Source organism: Coregonus lavaretus (assembly GCF_964263955.1).
Source record: "Coregonus lavaretus genome assembly, chromosome: 2".
In the NCBI taxonomy this organism is placed as follows: domain Eukaryota; kingdom Metazoa; phylum Chordata; class Actinopteri; order Salmoniformes; family Salmonidae; genus Coregonus; species Coregonus lavaretus.
In genome coordinates, this window is record NC_139989.1 from 20,060,639 (window position 1) to 20,080,231 (window position 19,593).

At 42.6% G+C, this 19,593-nt stretch overlaps 1 protein-coding gene across 1 annotated transcript; it reads left to right on the forward strand.

Moving 5' to 3' along the window:
- Positions 1-3,526: 3,526 nt before the first annotated feature.
- On the forward strand, positions 3,527-5,379 carry LOC311148464 (UDP-glucuronosyltransferase 2A1-like). The gene has a single exon (XM_084185441.1). It carries the CDS (start codon positions 3,575-3,577, stop codon positions 5,165-5,167), a length of 1,593 nt encoding a protein of 530 aa, XP_084041567.1. The 5' UTR covers positions 3,527-3,574; the 3' UTR covers positions 5,168-5,379.
- Positions 5,380-19,593: the final 14,214 nt, after the last annotated feature.

Consider the following 19,593-nt stretch of genomic DNA (forward strand, 5'->3'; position numbering starts at 1 on the left):
ACTCAATAAAAAATCGTCCCACGGCTGAATCTAGTTGATGATCCCTGCACTAGAGAAACAAGAGATTTTGCAGGGTCTCATTCTGGCTCGGACAAGGCTTACTTACTTACCATTTGGTCTGAGAATGTTAAAAAAATTATATTTTTAAACATTGATCCCAGTTACCTAAGTCTGGGGTGGTAATCTTGTCATATCAATTGTCACTTTAATCCTCAACTTTTGTCTGACAGCATGACTGCATAGCGGCTGTTCAGTGGTGCACATTAACAAAGATTTGCCTATTAATATTGGAGCGGCAAAGATATTAAGTGACACTTGCAACCAGAAACTCATGCATTTCAAACTTTTAAGATCAATTTGAACCTAACAGTCCCTTTTTCGTTCATTACCTAAGTAACCATAAGTAACCATTAACCATTGATGACCGTTCATGTTATAAATCACATTACTCTCTCACCTGGTATGATGTACAGTGTGTACAAGTCATGTCCTCTGTAAGATGTCTCCATCTATATCTTAACTTTCCTAGTTGATGTTGACATAGTCTCAGATACAACAGAATGCATACTAATTCTTATGTAACGCACTGTTTGGAGGGTTCAGAGAGTGGAACGTCAATCATCAACATCCAATCCCCTTCAAAACTGTGAACAATAAAACACATAGATCATACCAGGTGAGAGGGTAATGTGATTGATAACATGAATGGTCATCAATGGTTAAATCATTAACAGTCTATTGATGCACCCGTCTATGGAAAGATGAGATTGTCACGATTGTGTTCTCCGTTTTGCTCTACGACCCCCACAAGCCCATTGGGACTCGTCTGAGGTCGGTACCGCCGATGTGCCAACTTCTGTTTGTAGCGTCAAATAACTCGTCTGAAGGTAACCGGTACCGGTAAAACATTTGTTATGGAAGTATGAAGGTAGTTTTGTGCCAACAACAAAAAAAAATATTTCCTTATCTTTCTTATATCTCCTAGATATAGGAAAGACACTTCAAAACCTTATTCCTTATGATTTCTTTTTTGACTGTCTGTTTTTCCATTTATGAATGTGTTATTCAATGCATTTCTATGGGCTATAGTGGTAAAGTCCAAATTCAATATGTAATTATTTATTTTTTGATACCTCCAGGGGTCCTAAAATTCCAAATCAAATAGATAAATGATCCATGGTATGACCACCAATTCCATATGTTAGCTTAGTAGACCCCCCCCCCCCCCCAAAGGCTTAGACCTTTAGAGGTTAATGGTCACTTATGGTTATCAATGTTTAATGGTTACTTATGGTTCAGCAAATCTATCTAATCATGTTGAAGTGCTGAGTCACTGCAGCCTGAGCTCAGCTTCAGACCATCGGCAGACGAATACTGATAAGCAGATCTAATGCAGAATTGTCACAAGCTCCTCGTCATACATGGAAAGGAAAATGTATTCCGACTAACGTTGCATTATTTTTGCCCTTGTCTTTCAATACTGGTATCAAATTATCTCCTCTGAGAACTTTCTACAGCTTAAGCACTCCGTGTGTTGACCGTTTCGTAATCCAAAGATGCTGCTTGTTACAAGTGTTTGTCCAACATTCACCGAGGGGCATAGACTCATTACTAGTACATGTATAGCATGTGCTGTTCTTTAAACCCACACACACACACCGACCAGTATCACTTAGGGGCATATGTACAGTCACAGTAATCTTCAGCCATAATGAGTATAGGTCTACATGTCATACCTTTTTTAGCATGCTTGTGCCTGATAGAGATTTTCCCAGCATGAGAGCTCTCATAGGCCTACTGGGGAACAGTGTGATTACTAGGCAGAATAACAAGAGCAAAGCATTATCATCCCTCTTTCCTTGTCACATGCCTCCTACAGTAGGAGTAGCAGTAATGTGCGTGTGCACGTGTGTGTGTGTGTAGTGTGCAGTGACATTCAGAACTCTTGTTTGTCAGGGAATAGATTAGCTTCACAGTGGAATGCTGGCATTTGAGGTACATTTTTTCAGGGGGGTGCTTTAAACACTGTGTGAACTCTCTTCAATCGAAATGTCGCACTTGTAATAATTTAAATGGTCAATGAATCGCAACTACATTGACAGCAAGGCATAATTGATTTATGAATCCTAAACAGGTCTTTTGTGGGGATCATTTGTAACAATTATTCTTCATACTGGTTGGCTATTTGTTAGTGTTGTTACTTCTTACAGGAAATAGAACAATTAGCTCCATTGTTACGTACTGTAGGTACCTGAAGTAAGACAGAGGTTGTCATGTAAATTAAACACTGTGTTCCGATTTCTATGCACACACGAATTGTCTAGAAGTATGTTGAGGCAGATGTTTGTTATTTGCAATACATTTAGACATTTTTTCAACTATCATGAGAGAACCCTTTGAAATATTTTTCCACCAGCCGGAGAGAGAGTCACTCAGCTCCAGGTGTCTCTGATACCTTTAGAGTGGAACAGCTTTTTCACCTGGGCCACTCCATATTCACCCACCTGTGAGCCATGATCCATCCAATCCTGTTTTTGATCCCAGCTGTGAGCACTCTCCACCATCCTGCTCCTGTTTTCCTTCCCTCTCCTCCTCGCTATCAGGGGGAAGCATTTCCCGGTCGCACAGTTTCCTGCCAGGGAAGTTAAAGCAGGTAGAGTTGCAATCTCACCTGTCATATTACAGCTGCTACCTCATCCTGCCTGCAACTCTTTGTCTGTGCGTGTCAATGCGATCATGTTAATATCCTCTTATTTAATGTCCTCTTATGTAGCTTATAGTGTAGCTTGTAGTTTGTTAATGTCTGCTAATAATGTCAGTAAATCAAGGTCACAAAATCCACCAAACCACCATGCGAATGCATAAAAAAACCTCATCCCCAATATTGATCTCATGGGCACAACACTGGACATTACGTTAATAATTTGTTTTCTCCAGATTTGTTTTCCCCTTTCCTCTGATCTCAGTCCATGTATAAAGTGTAGAGGTGGACTGGTAAAGGATGACACCTTTCATCAAGCTTGACACTCTATCTGAGTCCCAAATGGCACCCTATTTCCTTTATGGTGCACTACTTTTGACCAGGGCCCATCAGGCTCTCATCAAAAGTAGTGCACTATAAAGGGAATAGGGTGCCATTTGGGACACGTCCAGAGTGACTCAGCCCATTCGTTTCTCCCCTCTGCAATAACAAAACTCTCCTGACTAATTTCCTGGGCCAACATTCCTGCCCAGGATTTGGAGGAGATTACCATTCTGCTCCCGACGCCTGTGAGGTTTTGATCCCACTGGTACCTATTATGACTGAACAGTGTGTTGCTGGCAGGACTTACATGCAGCTAGCTGCTTGACTCAGGGTAGGAACAAGCAGAACAAGCAGGGTTACTCTCTGTGTGTGCTTGCCTTTACCTTTCACACCGAAAGACCAAGGCGGTGGCTCGCTTATCTGGTGTTATGTGACTGGAGGAATCCTATAGTACTACAATACAGAGTTCAACTTCATCAGTTAATGATTGGTTGACTTTGGAAAGAGTTTCAAAACGCTTGGTTTTCAACACGTTTCCATACAGTCACGATGAAGCTGACACGGTATATCTCTGCGTGTGTGTTCGCACAGTTATGTATCATAGGGAGTGTAAACTGTGGAAAAATATTAGTTTGGCATACTGAAGGCAGTCACTGGATCAACCTCAAGCCTGTATTGGACACTTTGATTGACAGAGGACACAGTGTTACAGTGCTGGTGCAGAGTGCCTCTGTTTACATGGACCCCACGGAAAAGGCTCGCTTCAGCTACGAACCATTCAACGTCTCCATCTCAATGCAAGAGATGAGCGATTTATTTGAGGAGTTAATCCACTTTTACATGTACGAGATAGATCACCTGAGCTACTTGCAGATCCATTGGAAGGGGTATCATCTTGCAAAAAGAGATTTAAAGTTTTCCATACAGATCTGTGACGGACTGCTGAGGTCAGAGACCGTCATGAGGAGACTGAGAGAGGCCAAGTACGATGTTCTGTTATCCGATCCAATCTACCCCTGCAGTGACCTGGTGGCTGAGGATCTGGGCATTCCTCTGGTCTACTCCCTGCGCTTCTCTATTGCCCACATGTGGGAGAGGCTCTGTGGGCAGCTGCCTTCTCCACCATCCTTTGTCCCTGGTGCCATGATCAAGTTAACCGATGAAATGAGCTTCACTGAAAGACTGTTGAACTTCCTCTTCTATGCATCCCAGGACATGATGGCATACGGTTATTGGCAAGACATAGACGCCTACTACAGTGAGATTCGAGGGAAGCCATCAACCTATTGTGAGGTGATGGGCCAAGCTGACTTGTGGCTGATCCGGACATACTGGGACTTTGACTACCCTCGTCCTTTCCTCCCTAACTTCAAGTTTGTGGGGGGAATCCACTGCAAGCCTGCCAGGCCCTTACCAGAGGACATGGAGGAGTTTGTGCAGAGCTCTGGAGATGACGGCATTGTGGTGTTCACCCTCGGATCCATGATCAAGAACCTCACCACAGAGAAGGGGAACATGATCGCCTCAGCCCTGGGGCAGATTCCCCAGAAGGTCCTGTGGAGGCTCAGCGGGGAGAAGCCTGAGACCCTGGACCCCAACACCAGAGTCTTCGACTGGATCCCGCAGAATGACCTGCTGGGTCACCCCAAGACCAGAGCCTTCATCACCCACGGTGGAACCAATGGCATCTACGAGGCCATCTATCATGGGGTCCCCATGGTGGGAATTCCTATGTTCGCTGACCAGCCGGACAACATGGTCCACATGAAGGCCAAGGGGGCCGCGGTCATCATGGACTTCAACACCATGAAAACCCAGGATCTGGTGGATGGACTCAACGCTGTGATCAACGAGCCATCGTATAAGGAGAATGCCTTGAGGTTGTCCAGGATCCACCATGACAGGCCCATCAGTCCCAAGGATGAAGCGGTGTTCTGGATAGAGTTCACCATGAGGAATAAAGGGGCCAAGCACCTGAGGGTCCAGGCCCACGAGCTCACCTGGTACCAGTACCACAGCCTGGACGTGTTCGCTTTCCTTCTGGCCATCGTGCTGCTGCTCACCCTCCTCTTCATCAAAACATGCCTCTTCTGTGTCCGGAGGTGCTGTTATGGAGCGAAGTCCAAACGGAAGACAGAGTGACAGGTTCAACACCAGCAAATTTCCATATTTTTCCGTCCTTAAATGTCGTAAAGAGTTGAGACCAGGATTTATAGTCTTACATTGTACATTTCTCTGATTATTCAGGTCATTTCCATTTGACTTTGTATCCCTTTCTCGATCTTATTGAAATTGATAGGCTTGATATTGATATAATGAAGTATTTGCTTAAATTGCATTTCCCTCTAACATTGTCTGGAATTCTTGTCATTTTTAAGTAACCTATTACACTCAAGATCCTTGCACAACAGACACAAGAGAAAACAATAGATTTTACAGTGGGAGGGAAGGCAGATGAAAAGAAAGAGACAGCAGAGAGGTGGGAGTGGGAAAGACCACAATAAATGGGGCTCAATGAGCCGGTGAACACTGCGGTAATACAACAAGTTGCTCAATTAGACATAAGAAATCCCCCACATTGAGTCATCATATAGACTTGGCCATGCTGACAGTCTCAGACTGGATAATGTGTTTTGTGTTTGAAACTGCAGTAGCTGGTGGCAGGGATAAAATTGAACGATGACCGCAAACAAGTCTCTGACCTTTGAATAGTTACAAACTTCAGCTGGCGACATTTGAATGTCTGCCTCTAGGTGGGATAGCGGCCTTTGTGTGTGTGCTTATATGTGTTCTATTTCACACATGTACAAGTGTGTATATACGCATGTGTGAATTGGAAATGTGTTTTTTGCACATCCCAACTCCGAGATACTCTCGGAGAATGGGGTCACTGCCAGGGTCTGCCATTATGGAGCAATTAGGGTTAAGTGCCTTGCTCAAGGGCACATCGACATATTTTCACCTTGTTGACTTGGGAATTCGAACTAACGACCTTTCGGTTACTGACCCAACGCTCTATCGCTAGGCTACCTGCAGCCTGTGTCTGTGTGTGTGTGTGCGCACACAGTATGTTCACAACAACAAGAGTGAAAGTCTGATCTGTATTGAGTAGCATGAACTGGGATTAACCCCTATGTCCAGATTTTATTCATCCACAAGACCCAGAATGAGTCAGAAATGTAGCAAGCCTAAAATCCATAATCTGATCTTTGACATACTCTAGCTATAAAAAAAAAAAAACTTTAACTAGTTAAGCCCACGTGAGGGTAAACCCTAGTCAGAAGACCTCTAATTATTTCCTGTAAACATTAAAGACTACGATTCTGGAAGAGCTCAAATTTAGAAGGTATTGATTTGAATTAGTAATCCTATTCGCTAAGCCCTTCATAATGTGCGTACTAAGCACCCCACAGGCTTGACTAATGCAGAGGGAAGCTCAGCAGCACACCTCCCACACTAGTTTCTATCAACTCCGGCAGCTCGGCTGCTGGATCCTATTCCATTGAACATAATTGCCTGTGTTGATGATTGAGGAGGTGGAGATGGAGCACACTGCATACTAAAGATGACTAATTGCCTAAGTGGCACTGGAACTGTCGGAAGGGCATCAACAAAAACAAATGCTAAAACAAACAGAGTGACTCACTCACTCCAAGTAGACTGAGTAGAAATGTTGAGCTGTTGGCTACGCTTGAAAAAAAAAGACATAATTGTTTGGCTATTATGTGAGCCTCTTAATCAGGGAAACCAGCTTCACATTTTGCATTTTACATATAGTACTTGTATTATATTTATTACAGTGCATACGGTATTGAGTACCACAGTATGAGTCATAAAACCTGGAAATGGTACCATTCATTTTTTAAATCTCGGATTTTAGACCTACTTCAAATAAGGTCTGTGTTTCGTATAGGCTTACACTGGCGTGACGTTTTGATAACTGTGCAAATCTCTCGGACAAGGTAACTATTATCAATAATTAGCATTGCGAAATAAAACTCACCTTGTCCGAGAGAGAATTACACGGCTATCAAAAAGTCACGCCAAGGTAAGCCTAAACCATACACACAATTAATGAGATTTTCTGGTAAAAATTCACAATGTGAAAATTGAATGGTTGATCCACTGTGGTGATGAGTATACCTCCCTTGTGCCCTCAGAACAGCCTCAATTTGTCAGGGCATGGACTCTACAAGGTGTCGAAAACATTCCACAGGGATGCTGCCCACGTTGACTCCAATGCTTCCCACAGTTGTGTCAAGTTGGCTGGATGTCCTTTGGGTGGTGGACCATTCTTGATACACACGTGAAACTGTTAAGCGTGAAAAACCCAGCAGCGTTGTAGTTCTTGACACAAACCGGTGCACCTATTACCATACCCCGTTCAGAGGCACTTAAATATTTTGTGTTTCCCATTCACCCTCTGAATGGCACACATACACAATCCACATCTCAAGGCTTAAAAATCCCTCTTTAACCTGTCTCCTCCCCTTCATCTACACTGATTTAAGTGGATTTAACAGGTGACATCAATAAGGGATTATAGCTTTCACCTGGATTCACCTGGTCAGTCTGTCATGGAAAGAGCAGGTGTTCTTAATGTTTTGTATACTCAGTGTAGTGTATACTGTATATACAGTATAGAGTTTCCATGGAGGAAGGGAGGAGGCCATTCCCCCAGTTACAGATAAGAAACTAGTGCTAATAATGCCCTTGCCTCTTTAATAAGTCAAAGTATAGTGGCTGAGGATATTCCCACTCATTACACCCATTTTACAAAACAACTATCTGCCTCCTAGTTACAGCACACTCTCTACTCAACTATGGTCATTAAAATAATGAGAGACCGCACAGGCTTAATGACTTGCTACCCGGATGGTTTGGTCTGCCGGTCAAAAACACTGTGTTGTCAGTAGGGCCAGGAGTTTTTCATAACCGCCTTTGGAAACTAAAAAGGAAACTGACAAAACTTAGGGAACCTAAGAAGGAAACACTCTAGTTATCACAGTGGACCACAATTGTGCACTGAATGACTCAGTGGTGAATGACACTCGCAGTGGTCATTCAGAGATAGGAACATGGCTGAGTTGAGCTTCGTAACAACTCCCACGGTCTACTACAACAGTGTCTGCTTCCCCTCCATGGAAACTACAACACATTGAGAGTCTTCCCTGGCTTCCAGACTTAGTCAGAGGAAGGCTGTTAGTAGTCAGAGGAAGGCGCCCCACTAACCCACCTCGCTGTGTTTATTTCACATATTTGAATGAGTAACAGCAAATTTGCCAAGTATTCCACAGTTCGCCTGCCAATATTACTCCAGCTACAGCTGTTTGCTAACACACTCTTTCTGTGGCTAGCTCCACACAACATTTCAATAATGGGCTCAGATCAAGCAACACTTTGTCATTACCCATTACCCATATAAACAAGCAACTAGCACGAGAGTAGAGTCTGCGATCAGGGGCTTATGTGCCAACAGCGCCTTGATTACAAGTAGAATATGGAGAAACTTGCAATTCATACATCCAAGACACTTATTTATCTCTCTGTCTAATAATGTTCATGAATTTGTATAACTCCATGGGAAAACTGAATAAATACGGAGAATTCTTGGGCGGCAGTAGGAACAGTGTGCTGCTGAAGAATTCTGAACAGGTTGCCTTGTCATCTACGGGCTGTTGATTTTCCCCAAATCTCTGCCAAACAGTTTCTAAAACAGTCTTCCAACAGCTGCTCACACTCATCCATGGAGCAAGAGGCAGGTACACTTAACAACCAAACTGACTCAACATTGTTAATTAAACTGATTCAACATGATAAAAAATTATCTGTCCTGTTTTGAAAAATGTAACTAATGTACAGTATCCATATTAGGATAGCTTCTGTCTCAGCAGGACTATTTTCTGAGGGGAATATTCTTATTCTAAGGAATATTCTTATTCTAAGCAGACACAAACTATCAAATAAAGATACAGTAGATTACCATGTTGTATAAAATAGATGGGACCAGGAAGCTAAGGGTTTTTAGTATGCAGACAGTGTACTCTATCAGACTATATGACAGACAGTTTTGGTTCAGCTCTGAAATGGAACACATAAACACAGACAATCAGATTTACGTGGAGGAAGAGGTCCATTCTCAGTCATTCCCCTGTGAAATGACAACATTGCCGTATTTCAGGAGCTTTCATTTCTGTGCTGTCTCAACTGACACACTGACTAATTATAATGTGTGCTGCACATTCTAAAGAGGCTTTGTTTGATACATAGGAATCAGTGCTTGAAGTGGAAAGAAATAGGTGCCTGTGCTCATTTTGGGTGTTGGTACTTTTTATATTTAGGTGCCAGTATTCATCATATTTTAAGCCAGTACCTGTGTGTAAATCAGTACCTGTGTGTTCCAGCCCAATTCAAACACTGATAGGAATGAATTCTGTAATGTCAGTACATGGTGGAAATCTTACCTGCTATGTGTGTGTTTGTTAACACCTGGATATTTACGCCCCCCTCTGACTCAGTTCACCACTAAACACAATATTTTCTGGCGCATGTAATAGGTTAAAGTGAAACTCCATGAAGGGACTTGAATATTATGTAAAGTACTGCCTCTTCATATCCTATCTCTCCTCAGGAGATAGATGGGTATTACACATCTCTCCATTTCTCTCTCTCCTTTCATCAAAGGGTTTCCTTCCACCCTGAATGGCATTGTTTGCCTTCAACTCCTTGCTGCCATGGCAATGCCAGCAGAGTGACTGGATTATAAATCGGCAGAGATAGTGAGGGGGCGTGACCTTCACGCTGTCTGTTGCACACACACACACACACACATACACACACACACGCAAGGATGATGCCAGAGATCACCCAAATGTGTCTGATTGTTTAACAACAATTTTCCTCCTTGAGTCATTACCTGCAAACACAGACATTGATCAGCTCTGAAGAGTGTTGAGTATTGACTGAGATAGACACACAGCCATTGCCTCCAAGGGTAAACTCTCTCCCTCTGATACCCTTCACTTTGAGAGAGGGAAAGGGTGTGTGTGTGTGTGTGTGTGTGTGTGTGTGTGTGTGTGTGTGTGTGTGTGTGTGTGTGTGTGTGTGTGTGTGTGCGTATGTCCCTATGGCGCTGCAGTCCATTGAAGTGAATAATGATTTATGTCTACATGTTTGGAGCTGTCAGGGAAATGCCAGAACATCATGACATTCCAGCAGAGCCTCCCGGCTGCTCCAAAATTCATTCATAATCTGGCAACCTGACTCTCTTACACTACTTTCGACCAGGGCCCATAGGCCCTTCTGAGGGGGGTTCACAATCACATTCACACTCAAATTGGAAACTAATTTGTAGTTCTATCAGAAGCAACAGAATGAACAGAATGGGAATCAAGCCTTTTTTCATCTGTGGTCTGTGAGAAAGGAGACTGCTGATTTTCTAAAGGGGGGCTTTGATTCTAGGAAGCTAAGGCAACATAGATACTAGATGAAAGATGAATGAACTAACGTTAGCTAGCCATTGATGATATACGGTATTTAAGCACACTAAAATACCAAGTTTGACAATTAGTCTCAGTCTACCAAACTTGCTGGCATAGGCGCACAGGCATAGGCACAGAGGTGATATTGGAAGAGAGGTTGAAACAACAAGCTCTCCTTTTCCAATGACAGATGCACAAATTATGCCATATACAGTACGTCTGTGCTGTGTGTTTTCTTTCAGGCTCGTCCTTGAGTTTCTCTTTTGTTTCCACTTGAAAGAAGGCTACGTGATTCATGCTTCTCTCACACCTCTGCTGAAGCAGCCACTTGGAAAAAGTCACAAAGCTCTTTGGAGGAGTATTGATTGTGATTCAGACTCAGAAGCAAGGTGCGAGAAAGCGAGAAAATGGTGTTAGATATAACCTCAGTAGTCTATACTGGGATTAGTACCTGAGTAGGCTATACTGGGATTAGTACCCGAGTAGGCTATACTGGGATTAGTACCCGAGTAGGCTATACTGGGATTAGTACCTGAATAGGCTATACTGGGATTAGTACCCGAGTAGGCTATACTGGGATTAGTACCCGAGTAGGCTATACTGGGATTAGTACCCGAGTAGGCTATACTGGGATTAGTACCTGAGTAGTCTATACTGGGATTAGTACCCGAGTAGGCTATACTGGGATTAGTACCTGAATAGGCTATACTGGGATTAGTACCTGAGTAGGCTATACTGGGATTAGTACCTGAGTAGTCTATACTGGGATTAGTACCCGAGTAGGCTATACTGGGATTAGTACCTGAGTAGTCTATACTGGGATTAGTACCCGAGTAGGCTATACTGGGATTAGTACCTGAGTAGGCTATACTGGGATTAGTACCTGAGTAGTCTATACTGGGATTAGTACCCGAGTAGGCTATACTGGGATTAGTACCTGAATAGGCTATACTGGGATTAGTACCTGAGTAGTCTATACTGGGATTAGTACCCGAGTAGGCTATACTGGGATTAGTACCCGAGTAGGCTATACTGGGATTAGTACCTGAATAGGCTATACTGGGATTAGTACCTGAGTAGGCTATACTGGGATTAGTACCTGAATAGGCTATACTGGGATTAGTACCTGAGTAGGCTATACTGGGATTAGTACCTGAGTAGTCTATACTGGGATTAGTACCCGAGTAGGCTATACTGGGATTAGTACCTGAATAGGCTATACTGGGATTAGTACCTGAGTAGTCTATACTGAGTAGTCTATACTGGGATTAGTACCCGAGTAGGCTATACTGGGATTAGTACCCGAGTAGGCTATACTGGGATTAGTACCTGAATAGGCTATACTGGGATTAGTACCTGAGTAGGCTATACTGGGATTAGTACCTGAGTAGGCTATACTGGGATTAGTACCTGCACAACAAACCGGGCTGAGGCACACCAGGCCAGAACTGTTTCTGCTCTCGCTCCTTACACGCACACACGCATACACAGCAAGGCCATTTAGAGTGGATGGCAGATAATGTGAGCCAAATAGAGGGCTGGTTGGGAGAGCTTACGCCAGGGGGCTCATTGACCATAGCTGGACCCGTTCAATTTCCATTAGGAGCCCTCTCATAGCCTCAAAGAGCCAAGTAAACACACACACATATAGATGCATTGGCGCACAAACTCTCACACACGGGTGTACACACACACATAAACACACACACACACACACACACACACACACACACACACACACACACACACACACACACACACAGAGACCTACACCAGCTCTATATAAAGTGACTGATATATATCCATTTGCTTTCCATTTGCAGTGAGATTGCACAGTAAACTACATCCTGCCACAGTCTTTCAGCACCAGCCCACCACTATCCATCTCACACTGAACAGGCCTATGCTGCATGGGGAGAATGGATGGTCTCCCAAATTAGTTGTTTCACTCCATTCCTGTTGCCTGAAAGTATTAAAAAATAAACATTATTTTCGACCTGCAGAGTTTATGTTGACATGCTGAATATAAATCCAAGTAGAATCTAATTGAACACAGTTGATCGATCAGAAAGGAAATATAGGGCTAACTTTTTAGCAAAAGTAGACCTACAGTATATCAGTGCCTATACAATTTACGTAACTATTAATCAGTAGATCAGTATTGATTTTAGTATGTGAATACATAACCCAAAATGTCTTCATTCCCTTTCCAAAACAAAAGTAAGTTCCCTTCCAAAGTATTGTCAAACTGATGGATGGTAAGTGTATGTTAGATAAAACATTAAAAAATGTAGCAAGTAATACAATAATACAGTATATTGTACGGTTAGCCCTCATAAAATGCCTCATGTTTGAGTGTTCATAGTTCACTTTGGTTACATTCCAGTCTAAGCAAGGCTTCCAAAATGACCATGGTTTTTCACTCTCCCATGTCTTCCTTTGCTGGACAGCCAGTCGATATCTAATCCTCCAATATTTATGCTTAGTAAAAAACAGAAACACTACATCACTACAAACCCCTTACACAGTCTTCACATTTTGCTGCCTTAAAATGTAATCTAAAAAGGGATTAAATAAGAAAAAATTCCTACAGATCTACACAACTTGCTCCACATTTTAAAAGTTAAAGAAAGTTATATAAAATTGTCCAACAATAAAAAATGAAATAACAAAGATGTGTTGATTGCTTGGTGGAAGCACCTTTGGCAGCCATTACAGCTGTGAATAATTTTGAATAAGATTCTACCAACTTTTCACAACTCTTAGGGCAACATACCATTGCGTTTGTCAAAATTGCACAAGTTCAGTAAACTTGCTTGGGAGTAATTGATAGACAGCAATATTCAAACCTTGTCTCAAGCAAAAATCAGCACTGAGACTATACCACTCAGGAACACTCAACACCTATTGGAAAGCCATCTGGTGTATCTTTGGCATTACAATTTGTGTAATTGTCTTGCTGAAAAAATACAACTCTATCCCAGGGATAGGTTTCAGAAGACTGAGGCGGGTTTTCCTCTAACTTATTACCTGGGCTTGGCTCCTTTCATATTTATTTTGATCTTGACAAACTCCCCAGTCTCTGCTGATGACAAGCATGCTCATAACATGATGCTGCCACCACAATACTTGAAAATACAGAGGGTTTCACTCTGTGTAGTGTTCTATTGGATTTGACCCCACATGAATTTCATGTGGTCACGTGTTCATGTGATGTTAATGAATTGTTAATGTGATTTTTAATGAATTTATTTGCAAATTATGGTGGAAAATAAGTATTTGGTCAATAACAAAAGTTTCTCAATACTTTGTTATATACCCTTTGTTGGCAATGACACAGGTCAAACGTTTTCTGTAAGTCTTCACAAGGTTTTCACACACTGTTGCTGGTATTTTGGCCCATTCCTCCAAGCAGATCTCCTCTAGAGCAGTGATGTTTTGGGGCTGTCGCTGGGCAACACGGACTTTCAACTCCCTCCAAAGATTTTCTATGGGGTTGAGATCTGGAGACTGGCTAGGCCACTCCAGGACCTTGAAATGCTTCTTACGAAGCCACTCCTTCGTTGCCCGGGCGGTGTGTTTGGGATCATTGTCATGCTGAAAGACCCAGCCACGTTTCATCTTCAATGCCCTTGCTGATGGAAGGAGGTTTTCACTAAAAATCTCACGATACATGGCCCCATTCATTCTTTCCTTTACACAGATCAGTCGTCCTGGTCCCTTTGCAGAAAAACAGCCCCAAAGCATGATGTTTCCACCCCCATGCTTCACAGTAGGTATGGTGTTCTTTGGATGCAACTCAGCATTCTTTGTCCTCCAAACACGACGAGTTGAGTTTTTACCAAAAAGTTATATTTTGGTTTCATCTAACCATATGACATTCTCCCAATCCTCTTCTGGATCATCCAAATGCACTCTAGCAAACTTCAGACGGGCCTGGACATGTACTGGCTTAAGCAGGGGGACACGTCTGGCACTGCAGGATTTGAGTCCCTGGCGGCGTAGTGTGTTACTGATGGTAGACTTTGTTACTTTGGTCCCAGCTCTCTGCAGGTCATTCACTAGGTCCCCCCGTGTGGTTCTGGGATTTTTGCTCACCGTTCTTGTGATCATTTTGACCCCACGGGGTGAGATCTTGCGTGGAGCCCCAGATCGAGGGAGATTATCAGTGGTCTTGTATGTCTTCCATTTCCTAATAATTGCTCCCACAGTTGATTTCTTCAAACCAAGCTGCTTACCTATTGCAGATTCAGTCTTCCCAGCCTGGTGCAGGTCTACAATTTTGTTTCTGGTGTCCTTTGACAGCTCTTTGGTCTTGGCCATAGTGGAGTTTGGAGTGTGACTGTTTGAGGTTATGGACAGGTGTCTTTTATACTGATAACAAGTTCAAACAGGTGCCATTAATACAGGTAACGAGTGGAGGACAGAGGAGCCTCTTAAAAAAGAAGTTACAGGTCTGTGAGAGCCAGATATCTTGCTTGTTTGTAGGTGACCAAATACTTATTTTCCACCATAATTTGCTAATAAATTCATTAAAAATCCTACAATGTGATTTTTTGGAGAAAAAAAATCTCAATTTGTCTGTCATAGTTGACCTGTACCTATGATGAAAATTACAGACCTCTCTCATCTTTTTAAGTGGGAGAACTTGCACAATTGGTGGCTGACTAAATACTTTTTTCCCCCACTGTATACACACCCGTCTGAAGTTTGCCCATGAACATCTGAATGATTCAGAGGAGAACTGGGTGAAAATGTTGTGGTCAGATGAGACCAAAATCGAGCTCTTTGGCATCAACTCAACTCGCCGTGTTTGGAGGAGGAGGAATACTACCTATGACCCCAAGAACACCATCCCCACCGTGAAACATGGAGGTGGAAACATTATGCTTTGGGGGTGTTTTTCTGCTAAGGGGACAGGACAACTTCACCGCATCAAAGGGACGATGGACGGGGCCATGTACCGTCAAATCTTGGGTGAGAACCTCCTTCCCTCAGCCAGGGCATTGAAAATGGGTCGTGGATGGGTATTCCAGCATGTCAATGACCCAAAACACACGGCCAAGGCACCAAAGGAGTGGCTCAAGAAGAAGCACATTAAGGTCCTGGAGTGGCCTAGCCAGTCTCCAGATCTTAATCCCATAGACAATCTGTGGAGGGAGCTGAAGGTTCGAGTTGCCAAACGTCAGCCTCGAAACCTTAATGACTTGGAGAAGATCTGCAAAGAGGAGTGGGACAAAATCCCTCCGGAGATTTTTTTTTGTTATTCTGTCTCTCACTGTTCAAATAAATATAGATTGATCGTGTCTTTGTAAGTGGGCAAACGTACAAAATCAGCAGGCGATCAAATACTTTTTTCCCTCACTGTACAGTATATTGCCAACAATATAGTTTTGCACTTTGCCTAAACTCTTTTTTATTTTCGCAACATTACTTGCTGATTGGCAGCAAACTGTAGCAGTGGCAGCCTATCAGAATATTGCAGGTGTGGCTTATTGGAAGCATGGCTTTCAGCTATCTCTTTTTGGTCTCCCATGAGAGGGAATGTCATCCCAGTTAATTTGTTCTGTTGTATACTGTTCTTAAAAAAATAAGCTAGCACACAGTCAGTTCTCCAGCCTTGTTAAAGGCTGACATATTTCATTAATAGCTAGTCAACATGTAATTTTACTACTCACTTCCCTGCTACACTACCAGTGAATGTGTGACTGGTTATCTACAGTAAATTGCTGTACATTTTACACTAACCCACTAGCAGCTAGTTGAAAGTTATTGAAAGTTACATTCACTTTCTGTGAACTAGCTGCCATTAAGCTACAGTGCAGCGCTTGATTGTCACAAGTTCTTACAATGATTGCAGAACTGACAGTGTCATGTTTTTGGAATACCACATCTGACATTTCACATGTGAAAGTGTGTACGTTTGGAACCCTTCATGTGTGACATTTCACATGTGAAAAGGTGATCATGTGAAATTCATGTGGTTTTTTCTGTAAGGGTGAGGAAGGACTATGTTAGGATTTTTGTAAGGTGTTCTCAAGACATTTGTTTTACCAGTTGTCAGGACGTCATGTGCTGGTCCCAGATGATCCCAAACCATTATAAGTAAAGTAATGGTATGATTGTTTTAAAGTAAGTGGTACGCTGTTCAGATAAAATATGACGCCATCTGGGAGGTGCATTTGAGGTGCACTGATCTTTCTGCTGTGCCATAAATTCTGTTGTGTTTCTCTACACATTCCTTACATATAATACATCTGTGCACTTTAGATATGACTACTCTTATCATTGATTTAATTGACTTATATCAGCAATTTGGGGGTTTTCTGTATAGTTGTCTAATGTTGGTGGGGCATATTATTCAGTTTCAATGTTACTCCTGAATCCAGGGGCGCAACATTGGTTTTAGAAGTGGGGGGGACATATATTTGTGTCCAGTCGGATAATCACTCCAAACAGCCTACACGACCGCTTTGAGGCGTCTGCATGGTCCTAAAGCACACCGTCGCCTTGTTTTGTATCACATTCCAATGATTAAAAAAAAGATGTCCCCAGGTGAGAGTTGCGTCCCTACCTGAATCACTATGATAAATATAATCGCTTTTCTTGAGTGTATTTTTATCAAAGCTCAGTTGGTATAGCATGGCGCTTGCAACGCCAGGGTTGTGGGTTCGATCCCCACGGGGGGCCAGTATAAAAAAAATAATACATGTATGCACTCACTAACTGTAAGTTGCTCTGGATAAGAGCGTCTGCTAAATGACTAAAATGTAAGTCCAAAGTGTAGGAATACAGGTGAAATCAGTCATTGACACAGACATGTTGGCGTAGCTGAAAGATCGAAATGTCATGAACCAAGAGGTTTGAGTTCAAATCCCAGGTGAGGACACGTTGAATAATAATTAATGTGTAAATAAACATACACAATGTAGTCATGAGTGCAAATATGTAAGTTGAAAACACTGAACACTACATGACCAAATGTATGTGGACACCTGCTTGTCGAACATCTCATTCCAAAATCATGGGCATTAATATGGAGTTGGTCCCCCTTTGCTGCTATAACAGTCTCCACTCTTCTGGGAAGGCTTTCCACTAGATGTTGGAATGTTTGCTTCCATTCAGTCACAAGAGCATTAGTGAGGTCGGGCACTGATGTTGGGCGATTAGGCCTGGCTCGCAGTCGGCATTCCAATGAATGCCAAAGGTGTTCGATGGGGTTGAGGTCAGGGCTCTGTGCAGGCCAGTCAAGTTCTTCCACACCGATCTCGAAAAACCATTTCTGTATGGACCTCGCTTTGTGCACTGGGGCATTGTCATGCTGAAACAGGAAAGGGCCTTCCCCAAACTGTTGCCACAAAGTTGGAAGCACAGAATCGTCTACAATGTCATTGTATGCTGTAGTGTTAAGATTTCCCTTCACTGAAACTAAGGGGCCTAGCCCGAAACATGAAAAACAGCCCCAGACTATTATTCCTCCTCTACCAAACTTTACAGTTGGCACTATGCATTCGGGCAGGTAGCATTCTCCTGGCATCCGCCAAACCCAGATTTGTCCGTCGGACTGCCAGATGGTGAAGCGTGATGCATCACTCCAGAGAACGCATTTCCACTGCTCCAGAGTCCAATGGCAGCGAGCTTTACACAACTCCAGCCAACGCTTGGCATTGTGCATGGTGATCTTAGGCTTGTGTGCGGCTGTTCGGACATGGAAACCCATTTCATAAAGCTCGGGGATGTTGTATTATGTTAATTAGATTGATGGGTGCGTCAATTGACTCTTAAGGATATAAACTTCCACTATGTTCAGTACTTTACAGCAGCACATGTTTCTAGCCAAGAGGAACATGGCTAGAAGCATAAATACATTAAGCCTTACTCTCCTCCCTCCCTCTTTCCTTCCTCATTCACTCACTCACTCACTCTTTCCATCCTTTCATACACCTTCCTTCAAATAGGGTGCTTACTGTATTCTCCTGCAATTTTCACATCATTCATCCATTATGGCATGTTTTGTTTTTATGGCCAAATAAAACTTATAGACAGGCCCCCTTACAATAATTCACTCTTGCATACAGCCACATGCTTGCCAATATCTGAAAAAATCTAATCGGACAAAAACACACCAGCATAAATAATGTGTTGGCAAATGTACCAGCACTGCAGTTTCCTTACAACTGTCCAGGTGACTTATGTAGACAAACCCCTTACATGTATTGATGTACTTCTGGAAATGAAAGACTATACTATAGCCCTGTTAATACCTGCTGCTAAGATACACCATTTGTCCTGATCTTGTCCACATTTTTAGACAGGTGTAGATGGTTAAAATACACATTGTGGTCTGATTGTGATCAGATCTTCCTGACCACCTCCAGATTTAGTAAGGCACGCATTGTGTCTGGATATCATTCCAGTGTAAACATATCTGTCAAATAATTTGCATACAGGGAGGCACTAGCTTATCTGGTCACAATGAGGACATAGTGGACGGATAAGAGAGACATTTTAATAGACGTGACAACCTTGATCAGATAGTGATTGGATCATATTGATCAGATCACGAAACTCACATGTTAGCGCAAAGTGTAAGCAAAGTTTATATGTGTGGACTTCAGATACCCTCCGCACAACCAGCAGGTCCAAGCCAACAGAAAGGGTTTAGAGGGGCAGTCTGGGATAAAGAAAAAATAATTATACCACATGAAAATATATATATTAATTTATTTCACTAGGGCGAGGTAAAGCAGTATAAACCCAGAACTTTATCTCTGGCTTGCAGATCAAAAGTAAAACCAATTCTACTTCTCTTTTCCTGGATATCCTTAAAGTTAGCCACCAATCTTTCAAGTGCTTTCAAAAGAGGTTTGACTTAGCTCGTTTGACTGATTCTCTCTCTCTCTCTTTCTTTCTCTCTCTCACTCTGGCAGCAGTTACAGTATGTGACAATACATTATTTTTTTTTATATATAGATGTATTTTATTTTAAGCATCAGTGGAAAATGACTTTCATGCGCTGTCCCGGGCTGGTGCGTGGGAGGTGGGGAGGTTATTGGGGGAGGCATGTTTTTGGAGAACCTCAGAACC